The 26,328-nt window shown below is 42.2% G+C and overlaps 2 protein-coding genes across 2 annotated transcripts; both read left to right on the forward strand.

The window, feature by feature from the left end:
- Positions 1–1,929: 1,929 nt before the first annotated feature.
- WFDC13 (WAP four-disulfide core domain 13) lies at positions 1,930–10,723 on the forward strand. The gene is made up of 3 exons (XM_012558644.2): positions 1,930–2,014; positions 4,083–4,233; positions 10,370–10,723. Exons 1-3 carry the CDS (start codon positions 1,930–1,932, stop codon positions 10,383–10,385), a joined length of 252 nt encoding a protein of 83 aa, XP_012414098.2. The 3' UTR covers positions 10,386–10,723.
- Positions 10,724–24,073: 13,350 nt separating this feature from the next.
- Positions 24,074–25,539, forward strand: LOC105756830 (protein WFDC9-like). Its single transcript, XM_023724442.1, has 3 exons — positions 24,074–24,210; positions 25,217–25,358; positions 25,430–25,539. The coding sequence occupies exons 1-3, from the start codon at positions 24,120–24,122 to the stop codon at positions 25,473–25,475; spliced, it is 279 nt and encodes a 92-aa protein (XP_023580210.1). The 5' UTR covers positions 24,074–24,119; the 3' UTR covers positions 25,476–25,539.
- Positions 25,540–26,328: the final 789 nt, after the last annotated feature.

Consider the following 26,328-nt stretch of genomic DNA (forward strand, 5'->3'; position numbering starts at 1 on the left):
CTAGACCATGATTCTCAGTATTGTGTGATTGTACACCATTTTGTCATCTGAGGTTATTTTCTTATGTGCTGTAAATCCTACCTCTGTGGTGTTAATAAGGCAGGATTAGAGGCAGTTATGTTAATGAGGCAAGACTCAATCTACAAGATTAGGTTGTATCTTGAGTCACTCTCTTTTGAGGTATAAAAGAGAGACGCGAGCAGAGAGACGGGGGACCTCCCACTGCCAAGAGAGCAGACCAGGAGTGGAGCATGTCCTTTGGACCTGGGGTGCCTGTGCTGAGACGTTCCTAGACCAGGGGAAGATTGATGACAAGGACCTTCCCCTAGAACTGACAGAGAAAGAAAGGCTTTCCCCAGAGATGACACCCTGAATTCAAACTTCTAGCCTCCTAAACTGTGAGAAAATAATTTGTTTGTTAAAGCCATCCACTTGTGGTGTTTCTGTTTTAGCAACACTAGATGACTGAGACAGACAGTGATCAAGGTTAAAAACCAAAAAACCAAACCTGTTGCTGTCAAGTTGATTCTGACTCATGGTGACCCGTGTGTGTCATAGTAGGACGGAGCTCCATAAGGCTTCCACTGGCTGTAATCTTAAGGAAGTAGATCACCAGGTTTTCTTCTGTGGCATTGTTGGGTGGATTTTAACTGCCAACCTTTCAGTTAGTAGCTTAGCACAAACCATTTGTGCCACCCAGGCTGCCTTGATCCAGGTTAGAATGACTTAATATTTTAAAACTATCAGCTCTCTGTACTTATTTTAGATTCAATGTTATTCCACCAAAAATCTGACACTAATTTTTGAAATGATTTAGGAGAACCAATTGGATTCTCCCATGAAATGTGGGAAGGAGGGACTGGATGTCAGAGGACTCTTTTTTCCTAGGATTCCACCAGGGATGGGGGAGAAGAAAGCAGAGCCCCACCCTCAGAATTTCTGTTTCTTCCCTCAACAACACAACACAAATAGCAATGCAGTAAATTGCTCCCATGTAGAGTGGTCAAATCGCTCCACTTTGCCTGGGACTTTCCCAGATTTAGTAGTGACGGTCTTGGAACCAGGAAACCCCCGAGTCCCAGGCAAACTGGGATGGTGGGAAGAAGAAACTTTAGATCAATTTAAATTACTGAGTCATTGCTACAATTTGGACTGGCCAGACAGTCAGGAGTCCTGGGCTCGGACACTAAGTCACTGTCTTTTTTGGGTCCACTGTACTGCCTGTGAGCTCCAAAATGACCTGCCTGAAGCCATGTATCTCATCATAGCTCAGCTCACACTAGAATGTGGCTGCTTGAGCCCAGATAAAGATTTTGTTTCTTCATCAGGCTGTGCTCTACACCAGGCTTCATGGACATCAGACATGTGAGATTATCTCAGTGCTGGGACTTGTTATGGTACTTCAGCGTTTGGGGTAGCCATCAACAAACTGTGGGGAATAGGCAATAAGCGAGGTGCTGCAGGTAAAGTAGTAAACTAGATAGAGGTGCATACTGTTATCTACATTTTACAGGTAAGAAAACTGACCCAGAGGGGGTCAGCATCTCCCAACACTCCACAGTTGGTAAGCAATAGAAAGAGGTTGCAAAGCCAGTGCTTTAGCTCTCAACCACTCACTCTCTCTGTTGCACTATTTGCATCAAGATAGCAAATGGTGTACGTTTTGGGGGAAAAAAACTTCTCTCTGCAATTGGAAGGGTAGAGCTTCAAGAACTGAAGGGTTTTCGATCGGAAAAAAGCTACCTGGCTCTGGAGTGGGAGTAGTTGGAAGTGCTTGGTTTTCTTAGGCCCTCATTGATTCAAAGAGACAATGAAAGGCCAGTCACAGCTTGGATGGCTCCACCTTCCCCTCTTCCCTCCCTTTTTTCAGCAGTGCCTGATCAAACACAGCAGTCCTGGGCCTGGACTTCCCACATGTTCTGACGCACCATGAAGTTGTTGTTTCTCCAGCTTCTGCTGTTATTCTGCCTAGCACTGCAGCTGGTTCCTGGGAAAGTCAAGCAACGCCGTAAGAGTAGGTGCTGGCTCTGGGCCCAGGGGAGGGGAATAGCATCTGTGGACAGGAGGGGACCTGAGGGCTGACAGTCTGGGCACCCCTAGTAAAGAAAGGCGGTGTCATGTTAAAGGGGTCACACTTTATTGTCAATATTTGAATCCCTGCTCTGTTGCTTACTGAGGGACAAAGGGTGTGAGCCTCAGATTTATATTTATCTTTATAATGGAAATAATGACATTGGGATAGTTAGGAGGTAAAACTGAGATAACCCATGTAGAGACAGAGTGCTCTTACCAGACCCTGGTAATTATTCAATAGTATTAACTTGTAAATGTCATCAACTTCACCATCTAGCTTCTTTCCTCATGGTTACTTGGGCCACCTTCTCAAGCATAAAAGCACAGAAGAAAATTAAATTCATAAAACTTAAGCTGAAGTCTATATAACCTTGACCTTGGAAGTTGTGGGAGGAAGGTGAAGGAAGTCTTGCCATCTTCCCCCCATATTTTAAAAATCCAGAGGTAAATGAACAATTAGTAGTGATTTGTATCAATAGAACAGAATAGACTCCATCTCAGCAGCCGCCACTGTCCAGATGAACCCAACAAGACCACTGGGTTACAGTCATGCTGGCCTTCAACCAAAATCAAATGGGAGATGAACTAGTATTCATTATGCTTGTACACTTCTGTGGGGGGAGCATCTTTCAGAATATTGAAGGCTCAGAAGAGGTCATGTATGGTAGCTCACGTGTTGTGGGGAGACAGAGGGGGCTATAGGACCTGGAGGAGAATGTGGGTGTCAGAGGTAGGGTTAATTGGAGAGTCAACGGAGAGTCACAGGAGATTTTCTAAAAGACTGGTTAGTGCTGTGAGCAAGATTGGGACCAGCTATCCAAGAGAGGGTGTGAAACTTGAGAAGGTTGACCTCTCTGAGATCCCTGGTTCATGGCCTCCATGAATGCCTGGGAGGCCTAGAATGAGTGCTGGGTTACTGGTCTCTGCCAAATTCTCAGTTTATAGCTTGGCCTCAGCTTCTTTCACCATTTTTCTGGTGCCATTTGCTGTTGCAATTATAGCTCCAATATCATTTCTCTTTCTTTCCTTTCAGATCAGTGTATTATCCTACAGATCGCCTTCCAATTGCAATTATCTAGAGAACAACAAATCAATGGGGCCTTATAGAATGCCCACACCTATAACACTTGCCCCTAGAAAGGCCAAGTTTCAGAGTACAAAAATTAGGGCCTGGCAGGTCTTGGGGAAGGGGACGAATGGGGCCTATTATCAATAGCTTAGAGCTCACGGAATGTAGAGGAGCCTGTGGTTGGGGCCTTTGGGGAGGATCTCCTAGAGGAGGCAGTGCTTGGTTTTGATCTGGAATATTAGGGAGCAATGGTGTGTTAGCATAAAGATGCTTATTCTTCTCTAACAGTAGAAAGTGGAGGCAGCTTGGTGTTCTGGCTCTCTGATCAGAAAAGACCAGTGAAGAAGAAGAAACTGAATCTCTGTACCCCATTTGGAAATTTCCACCCTTCTCACCCATGAAACAAGTCATTCTCAGAATTTACTTGTGAATTCAGTTCTAGCTCTCTGATCTCAGCACTTTCAGTGTGCTGTGGAGTCTTTGTCCTTTCCCAAACTTCCCTTCCACTCATTCTTCCTATGCAGAAATAACTCATGTTAGGTTGACCCTAGGAAAAGAGTGCTGTTAGTGAGAGGCAGCACCACTTGCTTAGGACCACATGCTAAGTCAACACAGAATCCATGTACAAACACCTTTCTTGTTTACCACACACACAATTCCCTGAACTGGGCCTGACCAAGACCTAGGGAGACTTGGCATCTGACCTTCAATGATAGTGAATGGTCAATGGATGTAAGGTCTGCCCAACCCTGTCTTGGATCAAATATGGTACGATTTCCCTGTTCAGAAAGCAGAGGAAGGAAGTGGTGAAGGTTTCACTTTCCTGTGACAATACCAGTGAGGTCACAGGGACAGGAGGACAGCTTCCTGGGTGTTGGGAGTCTGAATGTCACACCCATAGCTGTTGTTGGGTCTTTATTTTATCTCTTCTGTGTTCCAGAGTATATCTTTGACCCCCCACCCTGCAAGTCTGCACCGGAAAGCTGTACCCAAGTCTGTGTACATCATGAAGATTGCCAAATAGGACTTGAGTGTTGTTCTTCCTTCTGTGGAATAGTCTGTTCAAGGAACAAAAAGTCAATGAGCAAGAGGTAAGAAGTCTTGACCCATAGCTTTGCTAAGAGCCCAACAGAAGCGTCTCTTACCAACCACTATGGTGGAGTTTCTTCTTCTTCTCCTTCTTCCTCCTTTTCCTCTTCCTCCTTTTTTGGTTGCCACGTTCCTAACATTCTTCTTCTCTTTACCAAGGATGATTTTCATAAATGATCTACTTAGAAGATACCTCTCCCATTCCCTAAAGTATGTAATTTCCCTCTCCCTGTTACTCTTCTCCGTGGGTCTCTGACTCGACTACTCTGAACACACTCTCAAACGCTTCCATCCACAGACCCAGCGCTGTCCCAGATCCACCTTTATCTCTAGGCCTGGGGCAGAATATCTGGGGCCCCAAAGCATCAGCCAAAACCCTAAAGCAAAATTGGTTTCCATTTACTCTCCCTCCTTTCACCAAATGCCATCCTTTGGCCTCACTGTTCTCAGGCTCTGGAGATCCAGCCCAACAGAAGCTTGGTTTTGTTGCCTGGACATTACCACTATCCTGCAGTCAGCTGACTGGAGAGCTCTCCTGTGGTAGAGAAGGGGCAATAGAGTGTTGATGAGAAATCCTAGCTTCCAATCCCATCTTGCAACCAAGTCTTTCTATGGCTTTGAGTAAGACAATTCCCTTTTTCTCATCACTAAAATGGAAACTCTGTTTTTTCCTGTCTTGCAAGAATGTTATAAGGCCCAATTGAGGTACCAGAAGCCCCAAAGGCAGAAGACTCAACAGTGAGCTCCTTCAGAGAAGCCTGACCTTTTCTCTGCTGTGTTCTTTCTCCTGAGCACAATACACCATTTATGAGACAACGTGTAGAATGATTAGGTCTGGGCTCTGGAGCCAAATGTTGTTGTTCGGTGCCATTGAGTTGGTTCCGAGTCATAGCAGCCTAAGTACAATAGAACGAAACACTGCTCGGTCCTGCACCACTCTCACAATTATTGCTATGTCTGAGCTCATTGTTGCAGCCACTGTGTCAGTCCATCTCACTGAGAGTCTTCTTCTTTTTAGCTGACTCTCTACTTTATCAAGCATGATGTCTTTCTCCAGGGACTGGTCCCTCCTGATAACATGTCCAAAGTACGTGAGACGGAGTCTTGCCATCTTTGCTTCTAAGGAACATTCTGGCTCTACTTCTTCCAAGACAGATTTGTTGGTTCTTCTGGCAGTCCATGGTACATTCAATATTCTTTGCCAACACCATAATTCAAAGGCGTCAATTCATCTTCAGTCTTCCTTACTCGTTGTTCAGCTTTCTCATGCATATGAGGTGACTGAGAATACCATGGCTTGGGTCAGGTGCACCTTAGTCCTCAAAATGACATCTTTGCTTTTTAACACTTTAAAAGGATCTTTTGCAGCAAATTTGCCCAATGCAATATGTCGTTTGATTTCTTGACTGCTGCTTCCATGGGCATTGACTGTGGATCCAAGTAAAATGAAATCCTTGACAACTTCAATCTTTTCTCCGTTTATCATGATATTTCCTATTGGTCCAGTTGTGAGGATTCTCGTTTTCTTTATGTCAAGATGTAATCCATGTCAAAGGCTATAATCTTTGATCTTCCTCGGTAAGTGCTTCAAGTCCTCTTCACTTTCAGCAAGCAAGGTTGTGTCATCTGCATATCGCAGGTTGTTAAAGAGTCTTCCTCCAATCCTGATGCCATGTTCTTCTTCAAATAGCTGGACTCAAATCCTGGTTCTACCACTTCCTAGCTGTGTGACTTTGGACAAGTTACTTAACCTCTCCAGGCCTCAGCTTCCTCATCTGTTGTTGTTGTTAGGTGCCATTGAGTCAGTTTTGATTCTTAGTGACCCCATGTGACAGAGTAGAACTGCCTCATAGGGTTTCCTAGGCTGTAATCTTTTTTTTTTTCTAAGTTAATACTAATTTATTTTCAGTAGTATATAAAAACTTTTGCTCTATGTAGCTCCATTCCCTTGTCCCCCTTTGTGATATTATTGTCATACAAATTACATCTTTTTAAATATAATTTTTGTTGTTGCTGAGAATATACTCAGCAGAACATACACTAATTCAACAGTTTCTACATGTACTTTTCAGTGATATTGATTACATTCTTCAAGTTGTGCAACCATTCTCACTGTCCTTTTAAATTCTGTTCTGCCTTTTCCCCTTTTGATCAGGATTCTTCTACAGAATCTTTGACAAAAATCTAGCCTGTAATCCTTATGGAAGCAGATCACCAGGTATTTCTCCCTCGGAGCTGCTGGCTGGGTTCGGACTGCCAACGTTTTAGTTAGCAGCCAAATGCTTAACCATTGTGCCACCAGGGAGCCCTCATCTGTAGGACTGGAATAATAATAGTGAGAGTAGAGTAGATAATCCAGGTAAAGTTCTAAAAACGTTGTTTTCCACATAATAATTGTCTAGTAAATTTTAGCAACTAGGCAACCAGTTCTCTGTCAAGAGCCTGGCCCTTGCAATTAAACTCCACTTCTTTCTGGAATGCAGAGCCATAAATATGACTCATCATTGTTGCTGAGTTCTTTGAGGTTCTGCTTTCCCTATGGTAGGAGGACTCAGCTTCATGGTGCAATTTAAATGATAGGAAGTTTTGAAACATTAAAAAAAAAGAAAACTCTAAGAATAAAACTTCACCAGATAATATTATAAAATATTTTCCTGCTATAGACACATAGAAACTCAGGAACCACCATTCCTGGCCCTTGTGGTTTGTTTCCCAGGATATTTTGTAAGGTTAGGGGCTTGCCTGGCATTCTAGGTTCTGCCTGGTTCACACAGGTGTAAGATCTCCTGGGAATGCTCTTTTTCTCCTCCGGCCTCTCCAGGAGCACAGCTATTTCCACAGGGCCTAAATGTCTTCTGTCATCAGATCGTACCCTTTTTTATTCTTCACCTTCACGGGACAGCTTCATGCTTCCCTGGAGCAGAGTGAGGTCCAGGGTGAGTTCTGGAATACAGAGAGCATGAGGAGGTAGTTCCACGGCCCCCAGGCGGCACTCAGGGCCCTCAGGGATTAGAGTTTGCCAGGAAACAGGTTCTTCCAGCCTCAGGGTTGGAAGCGCCCTGGCAGGGGGTCAAGTGAGCTCCCCATGGCCCTGTGGTCAGGGGTAGCTCACCGTACCTTTCTGAGACTCCTAGCTTCCTCATGTGGAAGATGAAGAGAACATCTGTGCCTTGGCTGTGTGAGGACTACATGTGGGCGCTTAGATAGAAGAACTTTGTCACTGCAAAGTAACCTGAAAGGATAAAGCTGTGCTGCCGGCAACTCATTTATGATGTTGCTCTTTCTGGGCTCTGGCTTTTTCTATTAAAAAAAAGGGGAACCATCTTGATTACTTTATTGATGTTACAAGAAAGGTGAACAAAATGTTATTGTTGTAGTTTGGTGCTATCCAGTTTTTTCTGACTCATAGGGACCCTACATACAACAGAACGAAACACTGCCTGGTCCTGCACCATCCTCACAATCTTTGTTATGTTTGAGCTCATTGTTGCAGCCACTGTGTTAATCCATCTAATTGAGGGTCTTCCTCTTTTTTGCTGACCTTAACTCCACAACCAAAACAAACTTTGTTGTTGTTGTTGTTAGGTGCCGTTGAGTCGGTTCTGACGCATAGCGACCCTATGTACAACAGAACGAAACACTGCCCCGTCCCACACCATCCCCACAATTGTTATGCTTGAGCCCATTGTTGCAACCACTGTGTCAGTCCATCTCACCAAGGGTCTTCCTCTTTTTCGCTGACCCTCTACTTTACCAAGCATGATGTCCTTCTCCAGGAACCGGTCCCTCCTGATAACATGTCCAAAGTATGTGAGACGTAGTCTCGCCATCCTTACATTTTGGTTGTACTTCTTCCAAGACAGATTTTTTTGTTCTTTTGACAGTCCATGGTATATTCAATATTCTTCGCCAACACAATTCAAAGGCGTCAGTTCTTTCTTGGTTTTCCTTATTGCTTGTCCAGCTTTTGCATGCACATGAGGCGATTGAAAACACTATGGCTTGGGTCAGGCACACCTTAGTCTTCAAGGTGACATCTTTGCTTTTCAACACTTTAAAGAGGTCTTTTGCAGCAGATTTGCCCAATGCAATGCGACTTTTGATTTCTTGACTGCTGTTGATTGTGGATCCAATTAAAATGAAATCCTTGACAACTTCAACAAAAATACTATTCATAATTTAGTGTATTTTGTTTATGTTTTTTTTTTTAAATGAGGAGCTTTGGGCCTTCTGATGTCGCCAACCAAAACCAAACCTGTTGCCACTGAGTTGATTCTGACTCATGGTGATCTCATGTGTTACAGAGTAAAACTGTGCTCCATAGGATTTTCTTGGCTGTAATCTTTATAGAAGCAGATTGCCAGGCTTTCCTTCCTTGGCACCTCTAAATGGGCTTCAACCACCTACATTTAGGTTAGTAGCCGAGCACAAACCATTTCGCGACCCAGAGACTTCTGACATCGCCAGAGGTTCAAAATTAGAATGGTAATATTTCAGTCCATTTATAACTCCATATGAAGGACTTTGATAAATGGTAGTGACTTCAATTGTTGGGGCCAGTGGTGCAGTTTAGATGTACAGGGACCAGTTTCCCCTGACCAGTTGCTGGTGATCCAGCCATGCTCACTTCCTCCAGCACCTTGCAGATAACTGATGGCCCATGCTACACACTGACCATCACTGTGCCGCTATAAAATTAAGGGATCATGCAGCGGAGAGACACTGAGACCATAGTAAGAGATGGACCTGCCACCCAGATGTTAGATCCAGGTGAAAGGCTAATGAAAGGCAGCTATTGCAACTATATAAGGTATTTTTATTGCAGTGTCAGGATTACATGGCTGAGGGTATATGAACCTTAGTAAATCCCACCTCAGTGCTTTGCCCAAAGGAGCAGGACTTCACCTAGAATAGGCAGAGAAAGTTTGCCATACACCCAAGCTGGTCTCCGATGGCAACGAGGGAGACTCAAAAGCTCACTTCCAGAACACCTGGTCCTGTTATCTTCTGGCAGGAGTGGCTGAGACGGTACCATTCCCCTCTCCCATTAACTGTGATGTTGGATGGATTCATGTGCCAGGGGGTCCACCCTCCCAAATCCTGCAGCCCGTCCACACAGATGGGTTTGCCTTGGATTGACTTACTGTTCTGGAGACCTTAGTAAGGGTAAGGGAACCATCAGGGGAGGAAGAAGATTGGCAGTGCTAATGAATGCCTGAGAAAAATGCTCAACTTGACAGAAAGTACAGTACTGAGCTCTCTGAGGCTTCCTGTGATGAGGACAGGATGGCCCTGGCAGGCACTGTCACCCCAAATCCTCAAACCAGTTGCCACTGAGTTGATTCCAACTCATGGGGACCCTATGTGTGTCAGAACAGAAATGAGCTCCATAGGGTTTTCAGTGGCTGATTTTTCAGAAGTAGATGTTGTTGTGTGCCATCAAGTAAATGACTCATAGCAACCCTATAAGACAAAGTAGAACTGCCCCATAGTGTTTCCTGGACTGTAAGTCTTTATGGGAGCAGATTGCCAGGTCTTTTCTCCTGTGGAGCCATTAGTGGGTTCAAACCATGGACCTTTCGGTTAGCAGCCAAGTGCTCAGCTGGGTGGTGCAAAAGGTTAAGTGCTCAACTACTTGCCAAAAGTTTACCATTTGAACCCTCCCAGAGGCACCTCAGAAGACAGGCCTGGCAATCTGCTTCTGAAAAGTCACAGCCTTGAAAACCCTGTGGAGCAGTTCTGCTCCACACACAGGGGTCGCCATGAGTCGGAATCTACTTGACGGCAACTAACAACAACAATAACAACAAGGACGAAGTGTGCCAGCTGCTCTGGGACTCAGTTTGGCTCTGCCCTCGCTGGCCTGGGTGATACCAGGAGTCCTCTAACACTTCAGAGGCTTGGCTTCTCCATCTGTAAAGAGGGCACGAATAAGATCTGACTCTCAGGTGTGTTGTGAAGATAAAATGAGATGACACATGTAAAGCCTAATAGCATGGTGCCTGACAGAGTCTAAGGAGGATACTATTATTATTATTCATATCTTGCCAATCCTTCCTTTATTCAAAATTCTTGTCTAATGAAGGGCATAGTGTACATTCTGCTTTAATCTTTTTTTTTTTTTTTTAAATTTCCTAGGTTACCTGTGAATTAACTCTCAAAGAAGATAAGGATGATGTTCTTTTATCCTCAAAAAAGCTTCTTAAGAGGGAACAAAGCATCATGGTGCAAAGTACTGAGTCTCTGACAGGTAATGTGATTAAACCTCATGATGAAGGATCAGTTAGTTTTTTGTTTTTAATTTATTGGGATAAAATATATTTAACAAAATTTGCCTCCTCGAGGGCACAGACCCAGAATACCAATATGCCCAACCCATTGGGTGATGCCGCTTCGCCCTTTTCCCAGCCTCATGCCCTGCCCCCTCAGGTATCCCTGTGAATTCCTGAGACTAGATCAAACAGCAAGTTTTTAGCAATACTGTAATGTGCTGATGACAAGGAGAGAGACAGTTTTATTCTCTCTATTGCCTCTTTGTCCCAGACCCCAACACAATAGTTTATCTTGAGTCCTCCTACTTTTAGATTGGCTTCATCACTCCTTACATTTCCATACCATGAGCTTCTAGAGATTCTGTGTCCTAGGCATCTCTATTTCCCAAAGACTTAGCAGAGGGCTTGGTACAGAGATGGTGCTCAGTAAATGTATAAACCCCAAACCCATTGCCGTCGAGTCGATTCCAACCCATAGTCACCCTATAGGACAGAGCAGAACTGCCTCATAGGGTTTCCAAGGAGCAGCTGGTGGATTCGAACTGCCGACCTTTTGGTTAGCAGCCATAGCTCTTAACCATTGCACCACCAGGGCTCCCAGTAAATGTACAGGATTCAACAAATGTTCCCTAGTCTGCAGCAATACCCCTACATTAAAAACTGCCCTGAGCTCCCTGTACTCAAGCTCAGTATCTGTCATGGATTGAATTGCGTCCCCCCAAAAAAATGTGTGTAGCAACTTGGCTAGGTCATGATTCCCAGTATTATATGATTGTGTTATCTGATGTGATTTCCTTATGTGTTGTAAACTCTATCACTATGATGAGATTATATGTGATCTCCTTATGTGTTGTAAATTCTTTCACTGTGGTGAGGTTATACTGATAAGGTTGACAAGATTAGATAGTGTCTTGATGCAATCTCTTTTGAGATATAAAAGAGAGAAGCGAGCAGAGACGCATGGGAACCTCATACCACCAAGAAAGCAGTGCTGGGAGCAGAGCGTGTCCTTTGGACCTGAGGTTCCTGTGCAGAGAAGCTCCCAGACCAAAGGAAGATTGATGTCACAGACCTTCCTCCAGAGCCAACGGAGAAAGCGTTCCCCTGGAGCTGATGCCCTGAAATTTGGACTTGTAGCCTACTGGACTGCGAGAGAATAAACTTCTCTTTGTTAAAACCATCCACTTGTGGTATCTTTGTTAGAGCAGCACTAGATGACTAAGACAGTATCAAAACTTGTTTATCCATTGATTTGTTGATGGGCATTTAGATTGTTTCCACCCTTTGGCTGTTATGAATAGTGCTGCAATGAACATTGGTGTACAAGCCTCTGAGTCTCTGCTTTCAAATTTTTTGGGTATATACCTAGGAGTGGAATTGCTGGGTCATATGGTAGTTCTATTTTTAATACTTTGTGGAACCACCACACTGTTTTCCACAATGGCTGTACCATTTTGCATTCCCACCATTAGTGAATAATGGTTCAAGGATGTAATCTTTACAGAAGCAGACCACCACATCCTTCTCCATCAAGCGAATAAAAGGGTAAAGAGCTTGCAGGCAGAAAGAAATACCTTGTGCAAATGCATAAAGGTATGAAACTCTTACGAAAAAAACTGACATATGTTTTACTGTGACTGGCTGGTGGGAAGTGGATGGAAGAAGCTGAGATTCGAGATACAAACAGGGACCAGATGCCAGAGGGTCTTTGTTGTATGTCCTCCCAAGGGGATCCTTGTGAGAACAAGCTGAAGAATGGATTGGAGCTACGTGAAACCAGATGCAAGGCAAACAGTTAGAAGGATGTTATCTGTACCAGAACCCATGCCCACAGTAGCTATAGATTCTTAGGGTCACAGGATAAATTAAAAGAAGGCAGAGAATAATCTCAATCACAGAAATTTAGAAAGCGTACTGACCATATGGTGTCCAATGCCACTTTCCTCGCCTGATTAAAAAGGCAAATGTTCACAAAGATTTTATAAGCCCAGATATTGCAATGTCTTTTTATGTCTCCACTAAATTCCACTCCTCTCTTCACTGTAACTACCCCCCCAAATCAATGAGGCATGAGAACTTCCTGATGTTTATCATGTCCTGGAGCCTTATCTTGTCTTTTGAAATGCACTCATTCATCTAGTGGCCAAATTGCTCTGCATTCCATGCTATGCATCAAAAATCCTAAATTATAGAGATTATGTATTTGATATTGGGGGTGGGGCACTCATTTCTTATTTTTCCCTTCCTCATAAAGTGATATAGCTTGCCTTAGGCAAAGCCTTAACAGATACATTCTCAAGTGATAATTTGAGAATGGTAGCAGCAACACCAAAGTCATTATTCAAGCACAGACTCATTTGTCTTTGAAGCGAGATGCCAAATCTTTAGCAAAGAATATGGAAGAGGTAAATATAAATATTTTATGCCCTCCAAAGTTCATTTCAAAACCTTTTGAATATTAGACCTTTGTATGAGCAATATTCAACTTCTGTGTTTCATTTGCACAATTTTAATTTGTAAATAATTTTCTAAAAACAACTGACCGTTGAGAGGTGGCGACTGCTTGAACTAAGGCAGCTGCAATGGGGATAGAAGGATCTAATGGAATGGGTAGTGAATTCACAGGAACTCATGACCTCAGCCAGAATGCTCCCTAGAAGCAAGGATGGCAAGACTACGTCTCACATACTTTGGACATGTTATCAGGAGGGACCAATGCCTGGAGAAGGGCATCATGCTTGGTAAAGTAGAGGGTCAGTGAAAAAAAGGGAAGTCCCTCAGTGAGACGGATTGACACAGTGGCTGCAACAATGGGCTCAAGCATAAAACGATTGTGAGGATGGCGCAGGACCAGGCAGTGTTTTGTTCTGTCGTACGTAAGGTTGCTATGACTTGGAACCAACTCGATGGCACCTAACAACATGACCTATAGGATGTGAGGAGTGAAGAAGAAGCCTTCAAGTTTCTTGGATTGGATGATGGGATTGATATGGAATCATTACTCACGATAGAGACCAAAAAGAGAGATTAAATGTAGAGGAAAGGCAATGAGGTTTTGGACGTGGTAAATATCAGGTTCTTGGTCAGAGAGAGGTTAAGAGGGTTTTGGACATGTGAATGTGGAGCTCAGTTGAGCAATCAGAACATGGAAATACAGATTCTGAAGTCATCAACATATGGAGAATAATGGTAGTCTTGGTCATGTGTGAGTCCAAGAACCCTGAGAAGTAAGCCCAGCATTCAAAGTGTCTTTGCCCCTAAGAGCAATCACAAAGAAATAGCTTGAAACTAAGGGACTCTTTGGAGGATTCAGAGAGCTAGGGAGCGAAAAATCAAAGTAAAATGTATTAAGTTTGACCTAAAGGGGTCTGTGGGTCTCTTGGATGGTCTGTCAAGTGTGGCACAAGAAAGTGAAACTCGTGCAGAAAGGCCAGAAAACAAATAGAATTTATTACTCACAGGTCCCAGAGAGGAAGCCACAGCACATCTCTGCACAGGGTACAAGATAACAACAAATTAGAATTGTTGTTGGATGCCATCGAGTTGATTTCAACTCATAGTGACCCCATGTGACAAAGTAGAACTGCCCCGTAGGGTTTTCTAGGCTGTAATCTTTAGGGGAGCAGATCACCAGGTCTTTTTCCCACAGAGTCACTGGGTAGATTTGAACCTCCAGCCTTTCAGTTAGCAGCTGAGTGCTTAACCATTGCACCACCAAGGCTCCTGGAATTGTAGGACAGAGCTTATGTATATCAAGCAACATGAGGTCCTAGGGTTAGCATGCTCTGAAATCTTACTGGTCAATTTAAAAGTTTCTAATGTATTAGTGTGGGAAAAGGGAGAAGTTTTTTTAAATCATGGGAAGCTATATGGGACTTGGCTGGGAGAGGCAAAGAGTAACTACAGTCATTGAGAGACTGGATTATAAGATCGTAATGGGTTCCTTTCACAGGAAACCATATGAAGCATGCCCGGGAGGGCCAGTTAGGGACTACAACTGTTGACAGCCTGTATGATAAAATAGGAACAACCACGTCAGAAGCTGGGTGGAAGGGCAACTAGGCGAAGTTAATGAATGCTGAGGCAGCAAACTACATAGGCTGCAAATGGGCCTTATGACACAAGGACCAGTGCAAAGTGGTAACTCAGATAAACCACTCTTCACTTGAATTAAGATGGTCATGGACTGACAATAGCCTCCCCAGGTACCTGCCAGAAATATTCTCTCCAGAGAAGATATCATTTATTTTAGCTTCCAAAGAAGAATAAAAGATAATCACTCACATATAAAAATGAATGAAAACTAGGAGAAAAAAAACAAACAGAAACAAACCTCAAAGACTTTAGATATTGGATTTATTAGATTCAATTATAAAATAACTATATTTACTATGTCTGAAGAAATAAAAGCCAAGCTTGAAAATTTTGCAAGAGCCTGAAACACATAAAAGCTGACACAGCAGATCAGATTTGAAATAAAATTCAAATAGTAATTTTAGAATTTAAAATGCAATAAAAATTGAGATTTCAATGGATATGATAGGCAGCAGATTAGAAACAGCTAAAGAGAAACTGATGAACTGGTTAGAAGATGCTTTCTAGAATGCAACACAGAAAGACAAAAAGATAAAAAAAAAAAAAGATGAGACACAGACAATACAGTGAAAAAGTAAAACATATGTATAATTGGAGACCCAGAAGGAGAGGCAAAGGAAAGTGAGGCTAAGTCAACATGTAAAGTGGCAATGGCTGAGAATCTTCTAGAACAAATAAAGATATTAAGTCACAGATTCAAGAATCCAAAATTCCAAACACAATAAAAAAAATTTTTTTTTAAATTTTCCCCTAAGCAATTTATAGTGAAACTTCAGAAAGAAACACAGACAAGGAGAAAATATGGGTAAATATAAATAAGTATTGACTATAAACAACAACAATAATAGTATCTTGGTTGCTTTATTTAAGGTAAAGACTTAAAGCACAGAACAAAATAACAAATAAGCCAGAGGTGTAAAGAGAATTAAGGCGTTCTAAGATCTTGTGGAAAGGAAAGTATGTTAATATAAATTAAAAATATGTGTTGCAACATCTAGAGTAATCACTAAAAGAATGGAAACAGAGTTTATTATTTCCAGTTAGTAGAAGGGGAAATTGAATAACAAAAATTATTCAATCTAGAAGAAGGCAAAAAATAAAGGAGAGAAAAATATATATAGGTTGACTAGAATAAGTTCAAAGTTCAAACCAAGAAGGGAGAAAGGCAAGACTCTGATCTTTATTATTTCATGTCTTTGGCTTGTCTTGGATTCAATTTGCTCTTTTTTTCCCCTGTAGCTTCTAAAGGGGGAATCTGAGATGACTGACTTGAGACCTTTCTTCTTTTCCAATGTAGGCATTTAGTGCTATAAATACTATGTACGGCTTTCTTGGCATCTCACAAAGTCTGATATGTTGTATTTTCATTTTCATTCAGTCCAAAGTACTGTCTAATTTCCCCTTTGAGTTCTTTGATCCATGAGTTATTTAGAAGTGTGTTATTTAGTTACAGAATATGTAGAGATTTTACAGTTATCTTTCTGCTGTTGATTTCTAATTTAATTTGATTGTGGTCTGAAAACATACTTTGTATGGCTTGAAACCTTTTAAATTTATTGAGCCTTGTTTTATCGCCAAGAATATGGTCAATTTTGGTAATTTTTTTGACACTTGAAAAGAATGTGTATTCTGTTGTTGTTGAGTGGAGTTTTCTATAAATGTCAATCAGATGAAGTTGGTTAACGCTGTTGTTTAAGTTTACCATATCCTTGCGGATTTTCTGTCTAATTGATCTATCAACTAGTGAGAGAGGGATATTAAAATCTCCAAATATAGTTGTGGACTTGCCTATTTCTCTTTGTGATTCTATCAGATTTTGCTTCATGTATTCTGAAGCTTTGTTATTAATTGCATAAATGTTTAAAATTGTTATGTCCTGTTGATTACTTGACCCATTTATCACTACAAAATGACTTCATTTATCCTTGTAGTATTCTTTGCTCTGAAATCTACTTTGTCTGCTATTAGTAAAAGGATAGTTTCCATCCTTTCACTTTTTTTCGTGAAGAGTTGAACTTTCATTTTTTAAATCAAACTTCAAATAGCTAAGCTTACATTATTTAACTATTTTTATTTTATGCAGGTAAAATCCACATAAAAGAAAATTAATCATTTTATGCACCAGTTAATCCCCTTAACTGTCTTAGCCAGTCTTATTTGGATTGTCAGATATTGCAACAGGAAATTGTTAACTGAAATATACTAGGAGTGTATAGGTTGTCCTAAATTCTGTATAGCTTTCTGTAGATCCAGAACCAACAGTGGGAGGAGTTCTGGGACAAACCTCCTTAGCACTCCTTAGCTTCTCATCAGAGACTATACACCTCAAACAGGACATCAAGGACCTCCAACATCTGGACCAGATGCAGAGTAAAATTTTGTGATCACCCTGCATGGAACTTCATTTTCCCATTATATAAGCCAACGTACTTAGGAATCCACAATTAAATCATTTCAGGTTCAGCGCCATTTGCAGCCCCCATCACATTTCCCTTCAGGTTGCTCCCACACCTACGTACTCAGATCCCCAAACTCTGCCCTTTGTTCCTGTACTGGTCCACACTCTTTGGCCAAGTCCCAGGTGTCCTGGCATGTACTTCCAACTGCTCAATGTACCCACCACATCCTGGAAATGTTGCTCATATATGGACATTTCCTATCACTGTAGAAAATATTACTGTAGGCCGGGCTTGGGAGAAGGAGGTCTGCTCCTTGAGGGTCCCTGGTCCTTTCCCACCTGTCCCTTCTCTTGTCTAATTAGCTCCAAATCATGTTTAATTGTACCCAATATAATACCCCTCTCTGACATTGGGTGAACAAATCCTTCCACCCCTCAACCCACAAACTCGTGCCAAGATATTGGTGCTAGACTTGATCACTTGTTGTTGTTAGGTGCCATTGAGTTGGTTCCAACTCTTAGTGACCTTGTGTACAACGAACGAAAAACTGCCCTGTCCTGCGCCATCCTCACAACCATTGCTATGTTTGAGCCCTTTGTTGCAGCCACTGTGTCAATCAAGGGTCTTCTTCTCTTTTGTCAACTCTCTGCTTTACCAAGCATGATGTCTCCAAGGACTAGTCCTTCCTAATAACAAGTCCAAAGCACATGAGACAAAGTCTCATCATCCTCACTTGTAAGGAGCATTCTTATTTTATTTTCTAAGTGCTCATCTATATTTTCTAAAATCCTTCCCATTCAGTCACTTTTTATCCACATGAAATCCAGAGGGCATTTGGTGAGAGATGGTGTTACGCTTTTATTAGCAAAGGAGAATCAATACAGAGAAGGATGAGACCTTAAATAGGGACACACAAAAAGTCGAAAGTCCTATTAATGGACTCAGCTGCATTAGATAAAGACTCAAAGATAAGGGACTTGTGTCTGTAGCAGAGATGGCTGCAACCCAAGTGCACAATGTTCTTCCCAGCCTACTAGAAGATTCTGCCTGTATCAAAGAAAATTCAGTGAGTATCAAAGGAAAGAATCTGTGACATGGCCAACACGTGATTCCTGGGCAGAACTTAAATATCTGCCATAACCCGAATTATCATTAAGTTCTAAGCCTTTGCACTTTGCTTTCTGCTCTTCTGCCTCCTGTTCAGACACCCAGAGTCCAGAAAGAAGAGCTATCAGCAAGTTACTGCACCTCCACCCCAAACACTTTCAGAGGTAGGTAGAGGTATGGGTCCAGAGGTGTGAGCTTTCATCTGTGGCTTGCTTGGATGAGTTCCCTTCCACATGAGGCCAATACTCTTCCTGTGAGATGAAGATTATTGTCCTTATTGTTCATATAAGGAAACAGAGAGAGGTGACATGACCTGTCTGAAATCCCCTAGGTAAAAGGGGTGGAGATGAAACAAGATACCAACACTCCTGACTTAAAACCCAGTGCTCCCACTTCTTTAACTTTATCTGGAAAGTCAGGGATCCTGAATTTTGGGGAAAGCAGTATTTCTGTGTCTTTGTCATGCCGTGGTGGGGGTGGGAGGGATTGTCTTTCATTATCCCACACTTTATCTCAGAATGACCAAAATATTCACCCAGAACCCTGTGGGCGAAAAGTAGCCAGCTTCTCTTCTCTGGGAACACCCAGTACACTTGAAGTGGGTAAAGAAGGGGATTGGATAGTCCCAGGGCCCCGAACACCCTTTGAGGCCAATTAAGGAACTCAGAAAACTGGGCTAAAAGTGGGGTCTTATAAATGTACAGATCTCAAAGCTCTGGAATACTTGGTTCTAGGATGATATTTTGAATACGAACAATCCATTGCTTTGAATCTATTGTGTTTCTGTGACTATGCACCAATCTTCGTCCTTCTCTGTACCAAGGGCAGGTACAAGGAATCCAGAGGTCCACTTCAATCCATGCCCACCCTTCACCCCAGTTAGCTCGTACTTCAAATCCCCACCTGTAAATGAAAAACAGAGTGTCGCCATTGCACACCTGTCTTGCCAACTGCTGGTGCCTTCACAGGATCAGAAGAGTGAGTGCCCTGAGCCTCATACTCAAGAACTGGGTTTCCTGCCACTGCTAGCTGGCTTTCCTGTGGGCAGAATATGAGTGATTTGCAGGATTTCTGAGAGCCCACCCATGTGGCACAAACAGTTTGCACTTGACTACTAACCTAAAGGTTGGCAGTTCAAAGCTACCCAGCAGCACTAAGGAAGAAAGACCTGGTGATCTTCTTCCATAAAGATTACAGCCAAGAAAACCCTATGGAGTAGTTCTATTGTGTACATGTACATGACACAGGGTTACCATGAGTCAGAATGGACTCAGTGACAACGGGTTTGGTTTTTTGGGTTTACCATGCTCAAAGACAATTCTCCCCTGGCCTGAAGCCTCACCATTTAAGCTGTATCCTTCATGTAAATATCATCCAATGGTAAATGAAGTCTCAAAATCTTAACTTGGGAATTTTCCTTCATAAAGCCATACTGAGGCAAGTGGGCAGGGACAGGGTTCTGAAAGGAGAAGGTTGGAGAGCAGATATAAGCTTCTAAGAGTGGAAGCCACCAAACACCTGATCTTTCAAAATATAGGAGCTCCTCTCTTCCTCTTTGTCTCCCTAATCTCCTGCTCTTGCTAGTGGCTCTCCTCAAATCTCCTGAAACCCTTTTGCCTAATAGTCAATGCATCTAATGATTCACGTGCCAAAAACTTTTATTTTTCCAACTTCCAAATTTCACATGAACCAAGAGGAGAAATAGTTTAGCCTCCTTTGAATAATTCAGTATCACTTCAATGATCTCTAGTGCTATGCCCTGGTGGTGTAGTGGTTAAAAGCTATGGCTGCTAACCAAAAGGTTGGCAGTTCGAATCCACCAGGTGCTCCTTTGAAACCCTATGGGGCAGTTCTACTCTGTCCTATAAGGTCACTATGAGTCAAAATCGACTCGACGGCACATAACAGCAAGAAGTGCTATGCCTGTTTTTGAGCAGGGGAATTTTGGTCAATTCATCTAGAGCAGCACTAGATAGAACTTTCTACAAAGATGGAAATGTTCTATATCTGCATTGAAAATGCAGCCACTAGCAACATGTGGCTATTGCATGCCTGGAATGTGGCTAGCGTGACTGAGAACTGGATTTTTAGTTACTTAATTTAAATATTTACATGTGCCTAGTGACTGTTGGACATCACACAAGAGTCTTTTCTGCTTGCTTGAAAACTTCTAAACAAATAGTAAAGATTTCCAGGGCAAGGGTCAATCACTGCCTCAATACTGTGTAATTCACTACATCAAATTTTTACCCTTTGCTTTGACTCTTTTATTTTCCTTCCTGTTTGGTTTCAGGAGGGTAAAGCAGCAGATAAAAGGATGAAGGAGGGAGATGGGAAAGGGCTGGGAAATTTGAATAGTAATTAAGACTCCTTCTCCCATGCACCTACTTTCCCCAACCAGTCAGCTACTAAACATCAGAAGGCTATTCTATCTTCTGCTCCGTTTTTTTTTTTTCCCTCCTTAACACTTACTACTGTACCGTTGCCATCAAGTTGATTCCAATTTATGGTGACTCCGTTTGTTTCAGACCAGAACTGTGATCCATAGGATTTTCTTTCTTTCTTTTTTAGCAATGTTATGGGGCTTACATTCTTTTATTTTTCTCAACAATTTCTACATGTACAATTCAGTGACCTCAATTACATTCTTCGAGTTGTGCAATCATTCTCACCTTCCTTTTCCAAGTTGTTCCTTCCCCATTAATATAAATTCACTGCCCCCTAAGTTTCTTATCTAATCTTTTGGGTTGCTTTTGTCAATTTAATCCCATATAAATAGATCTTAAATGAGCACAATGCTCAAGGCAGATATTTTTTACAAATTAAGCTAAATTATTGTTTGGATTTAAGAAGACTTTAGGGGATATTTTTGTGTATGGTTTAAAGATTATCTCAGGGCAATAGTTTCAGGGGTTCATCCAGCCTCCATGGCTCCAGATAGTCTGGATTCCATGAGAATTTGAAATCCTGTTCTGCATTTTTCCCCCTTTTGATCAGTATTCTTCTATAGGATCTTTGATCAAAGTGTTCAGTAATGGTAGCTGGGCACCATCCAGTTATGCTATAATGGCAAAGGGCGCAGTTGCTCATGGATGCTCACAGAGTTTTCAGTGGTTGTACTCTCACAGAAATTGATTGCCAGGCCTTTCTTCTGGAGTGCCATTGGGTGGATTCAAACTGCCAACCTTTCGATTAGCAGCTGAACACAAACCTTTTATGCCACCCAGGAATCTTCTAACACTTACTACTGTCTATGTATTTCCTTGGCGGCAAGGGTTGTTCCGTGGAAGAATTCTCCCCTTTTATGCAGGAGATGCAGGTTTGATTCCTAGCCAATGCATCTCATGCACAGCCATCTGTCAGTGGAGGTTTGTTGTTGTTATGATGCTGAACTGGTTTCAGCAGAGCTTCCAAACTAAGATGGACTAGGAACAAAGACCTGGCTATCTACTTCTGAAAATCAGCCACTGAAAATGCTTTGGATCACAATGGTCTTATCTCCACCCTGGAGATGGCATAGAACTGGACAGAGTTTTGTTGCATTGTGCATGGGGTTGCCATGAGTCAGGGCCTACTCGAAGGCAGCTAACCACAGCAACAACAATAACAATGTGTATTTCTTTATTTATCTTATTTATTTCCTTTCTCTTTAACTAGAATGCCAGCTCTATGAATGTGAGGATTTTTGTCTATTTTGTTCACCATTATATTCCAGTACCTAGAACTTGGAATGTAGTAGATACTTAATAAATGTTTGTTGAATGAATGAATGAGTGAACTTCCCCTCCACACACACAGGCACACACAGGCATAAACTCTAGACAGATTAAAATGTTAAGTATAAAAGAAAAATGAAAACAAATTTAAATGAAAATAATTTTCAACCATCTGGACTAGGAAAGAAAATTGGAGCTTAATATTAATAGCTAACATTTATTGACTCTTTACTATGTTTCAGGGTCTATGCTTAGTGTTTCATATATATTAGACTACTTAACCCTTGTAGTAACCCAATGACATGAATATTGAATTATTTCTATGATACAGATGAGAAAATTGAAGCTCTGGGATTTATATCAGGTCCTACAGTGAAAAGTGGAGATGGGATTCTAGCTCAAGTTTATCTGACTCTGCCTGTGTTCTTTTCTCTGTAAAATACCAAACATTCAACAATGTGGTGACAAATGGAAAAGAATTTTCTTTTGTATTGTCTAGGGCAAGACTTGGGCTGGGGAAACTCCATCTGATGTCCTGTTGGTGAAAATATCAACCAATCCTTAGGAAGTAAATTGTGGCAGCCATTATCCAAAGCCTGAAATAGGCAGCACATTTTGTCCAGCAATTATTTCCCTATTAATTCATGCTAGAAAATAATAGTATGTGTCAAAGTGTTAGCTATAAGGAAGTACATCAGGACATTTTTATAGCAAGAAGAAATTGGAAATATCCAGTTCCTCATCATATGGGGGGATGATCATAATATTTATCCTTGAATTGTTGGCATGACTTGTATGATATGATTTTTTTGTCTCCTCCTGTCTGTATACTTTATTCAGTTAATTATTAAATGTGCAGGTCCATGTAATTAACCACAACACCATAAATTGTTTAGAACTGTGGACTGTTCCCTCCCTCAGAAGCTCCAGTTAGGGAAGAGGATGTGCTCAGCATCTTCTCGCTCTCTGGCTCCTTGCCTTTCTTTTCTACTGCCCCCATATGGCCAACAAAAGTTTCTGCCTTCTAGGGATACCCCCATAAGGGGGTAGGAAAGTTCTTACACAGTAGATACATTGCAAGCTGGCTTTGTGCTTCTGGTCCTGACTCTTACATGGGAAATTCCATGTTTTCATTGGAGACAGTCCCCTCATCCCTGAGGGTAAACCTTAGGTGTCTGGTCACTTATACTTTGGATATTTCCCAGACTGCAGCCCTCTTCTCTGCTCTGCTGCCATAGGTGACTTTAGCCAGACCCCACCCTTCACAGTTTTCAGCCATGACTGAAATATCGGTCTACTCTGTCCCCACAAACAACTGCGGATGCAGAGCAAGCTCGATGAGTAGAATCCATAGAGTCCTTCTCTCAACCTAGAAATACAAAGCAGCATCCCTGCTTCCCTGAGCAAAGCTTCTAACCAGTAAAATACCATTCAAAACTTTTTATTCACTTCCTCCAACTCTGGACTCTCTATATGAAGGAAGGTTTCAAGAGTCCCGTATCCAGTTCTTTTGGAGCCCTGGTTGTGCAGTGGTTAAGAGCTTGGCTGCTAACCAAAAGGTCAGCAGTTGGAATCTATCAGCCACTCCTTGAAAACCCTATGCGGAAGTTCTACTCTGTCCTGTAGGGTTGCTATGAGTTGGATTTGACTTGACGGCAACAGGGTTTTTGTTTGTTTTTGTTTTTGGATCCAGTTCTTGGCCATCACTCTTTCCCAAGTCTTGCTGAGTGATCTATCTCATAACTCACTCTGGAATCCCTCTGGTATCCTTGTCTTAGGATCTTGATTAAAACTTTCATTATATCATCTTCTTACATATGTTTTTAAATAAAAATCAGGACATTTAATGCACTCTATAATTTCATTTCAGAAAAATAATGAATACAACATAAAAGTATTCACATATACTGGATAACTCTGGGTAGTGGAATTAATAATGTTTAACAGTATTTTCCTCTTTGTACTTTTTTCTGTTTTACAGATTGTATAATCTGAATATATATATATTTTTTAATCAGGAAAAAACAGTAACATTTTTTAAGGAAATATTTTTGTGAAGGAAGGGGTATGTGATTTGAGATGGAGAAGAAGCATCAGAGAAGCCATGCTCAGGTTGTGAGTGGATACCTTGTTAGGTGACAGAGGAGAGAAAAAGTAGGAGAAGGAATAAAACAGCATTCACAAGTACTTCCTCTCTCTTTCCTACTCTCTTTCCCTTCTCCCATTCTCTACCTCTAGTGGCACTGGGAAAAGACCCATCTTTTGCCAGAACTTAACCCAGACACATATAAAGAGTACCATGAAGCTCCATATTCTCCTAGTTATCATGCTTGCCTATGTGGCTGTGAGGATTCTGCCTGTACTGGGAGGCATCAGGACAAAACATACCTGTAAGTGATGCGGCAAGGGAGGGGGATGCCGTCTTGGGATGTCTGGCATAGCTGATTCAGGGCCCGTATTTCTGGGATCATCCTTTAGAGCCCTCCTTAACCAAAGACATCCAAGCAAGATTGGATTGGATGTTTCTAATCTGGGGTCCTTCCAAGCTCCTTCTTCCAGCTCTGAAAGCAATAATGGGTATATGAAAAGCGAACATATGCTTTGTTTACACTCCACAGCCAGTGGGAAATAATATTTTCCAATGTCAGATCAGTTTGTGCAGGGAAACACCATCACAGAGCTTCCCTTCCAGCCCATATTTCCAGAATCTTATGCCTTAGCTGGGTGTGCCTTTTATGAATACCAAAATGGTAATACTGAACGCATTCATTTAGTTTGAGGAGAAGAATCTTTAAAAACACTAAAAAATGGAAAAGACAAACGAGGGGGTCCTTAGTGGATCAGTGACTGAGGTCATAAGAAAACGGGGACAATGAAGGGACTGACAAGGTTGGGGGCCAGTGAAAGTCATGAAACCTGGGGAGAGGCTGAGTCCTCAGGTGGTATCATCAGAGTCAAAGAGAAAGGGAGAAAAGTAGGGTACTATGCTCCTTTGGCTCAGTTCACATTCTACAAATTGAATGTGGAGATGGCAGCTAGAGAATATTGCAGTCCCTGAAGGCTACAGTTATATGAGAGTAGATTTGGTGAGTGAGGTCATATATATTGAAGGTGTCCCAGGTCCTATCTTTTGGGAGCTGAGAGAGGGCCTAGAGGCCTGCAATGCTGTGAGGATACGTGGAAGGAAGAAAAGCAAGTCCTGTGAGAATGGTTTTCTATGGAGAGATACTGGCTGGAATTTGAGGAGGTACAGGAAGGGGTTTTCTTGAAAGGTAGAGAAATACCTTGCTTGGGGCTTGCAGCTCAGGTTCCAAAAGGGGTTCCTGAGCTTGAGAAGGGTTCTTCTAAGAGTTGTGGCTGGACAGATCCTACCAATGTCTATCGTCTCCATTCCAGCTAAAACATTGGAAGTCAAGCAGTGCTGGGTACAGCCTCCACTAGAGTTTTGTGACAAAAAGTGCTCTAAATATAACTTCTGTGTATTTTATAACCACACATGCTGTTGGACCTACTGTGGGAACATCTGCTTGCACAATGAGTGAGTTGCTTGGGGTGGGTGTGGGGAGCGGCCTGGGCATGCTTCCTCACTGCTCCTTACCCACTATGCAGAAGCTGTGATCCTGAACAAAAGACTACACTCATCCAAATCTGGTGAAAGAAACAGGCAGCAAAAGGCCATGCCCTACTGTCTCCAAATAGAGGTTTGCACTCACTCGGAATAAACCAAGACACTCCTAAAGAGGCCTCAACTTTTCTTCACTCCCATTCAGTTTCCTTTGAGTCCCTCATTACATCACCCATTAGTTAGTGCATCCCTTTTTTGTCCAAGGTGGCAGTTACTGTCTCCTTAGGTGGGGCTCTCCACTGGCCCTCTAGTCTCAACCAGGCCCAAGAAGACATTGTCTCCACCTGTCTTCTCAGTCGACAGACATCTTGAAGGAAACTGCCCCAAAGTGGGTAATCACTGATGTTACAGAAAGAATTTCTGTCATTGTTTGGGGCCTAGTTCACCCTGTCTGTCAGTGGAGACTTGGGTATTGCTGTGATGCGGAACATGTTTCAGTGTAACTCCAGATTAAGACAGACTGGGAATAAAGGCCTGGAGATCTACTTTTGAAATTCAGCCAGTGAAAACCCTTTGGATCATACCCATTCGATCCTAATGGATCATGGGGATGGCAGCGTTTTATTCTGTTGTGTATGGAGTTGTCGTGAGTCGGAGACTGACCCCACAGCATCCCAAAACAACAACTTGGTGTTATTAAGTTTGGACATGGATGTCCCTAAGGGTTCCCTAACTTTTAACCACCTAATCTTTCTCTTCCAGAGAGCCTTTTAAATCAATGCTAAAACCCTAGGTTCTAGCTGACACACCACCGGTGTGGGCTGGAGGACGACTATCTGGCCCGGGAAGAGTGCTGCCTGGTTCCTTGTTGGCATACCCACTTCCTCCGGCTTAGGGCCTCTCTGCTCTCTCCTAACTTCTCAACCCTGAGACGGCTTAAGTA

The sequence above is a fragment of the Trichechus manatus genome, unplaced genomic scaffold (assembly GCF_000243295.1).
Source record: "Trichechus manatus latirostris isolate Lorelei unplaced genomic scaffold, TriManLat1.0 scaffold00008, whole genome shotgun sequence".
Taxonomy (NCBI): domain Eukaryota; kingdom Metazoa; phylum Chordata; class Mammalia; order Sirenia; family Trichechidae; genus Trichechus; species Trichechus manatus.

Excerpts from the sequence above, each read along its gene's own strand:
- LOC105756830 (XM_023724442.1), top strand. The coding sequence starts at position 24,120 with ATGAAGCTCCATATTCTCCTAGTTATCATGCTTGCCTATGTGGCTGTG. Across the intron at positions 24,211-25,216 it reads CATCAGGACAAAACATACCT|CTAAAACATTGGAAGTCAAG; the intron begins GTAAGTGATGCG and ends TCTCCATTCCAG. Across the intron at positions 25,359-25,429 it reads AACATCTGCTTGCACAATGA|AAGCTGTGATCCTGAACAAA; the intron begins GTGAGTTGCTTG and ends CCCACTATGCAG.
- WFDC13 (XM_012558644.2), top strand. The coding sequence starts at position 1,930 with ATGAAGTTGTTGTTTCTCCAGCTTCTGCTGTTATTCTGCCTAGCACTG. Across the intron at positions 2,015-4,082 it reads AGTCAAGCAACGCCGTAAGA|AGTATATCTTTGACCCCCCA; the intron begins GTAGGTGCTGGC and ends TCTGTGTTCCAG.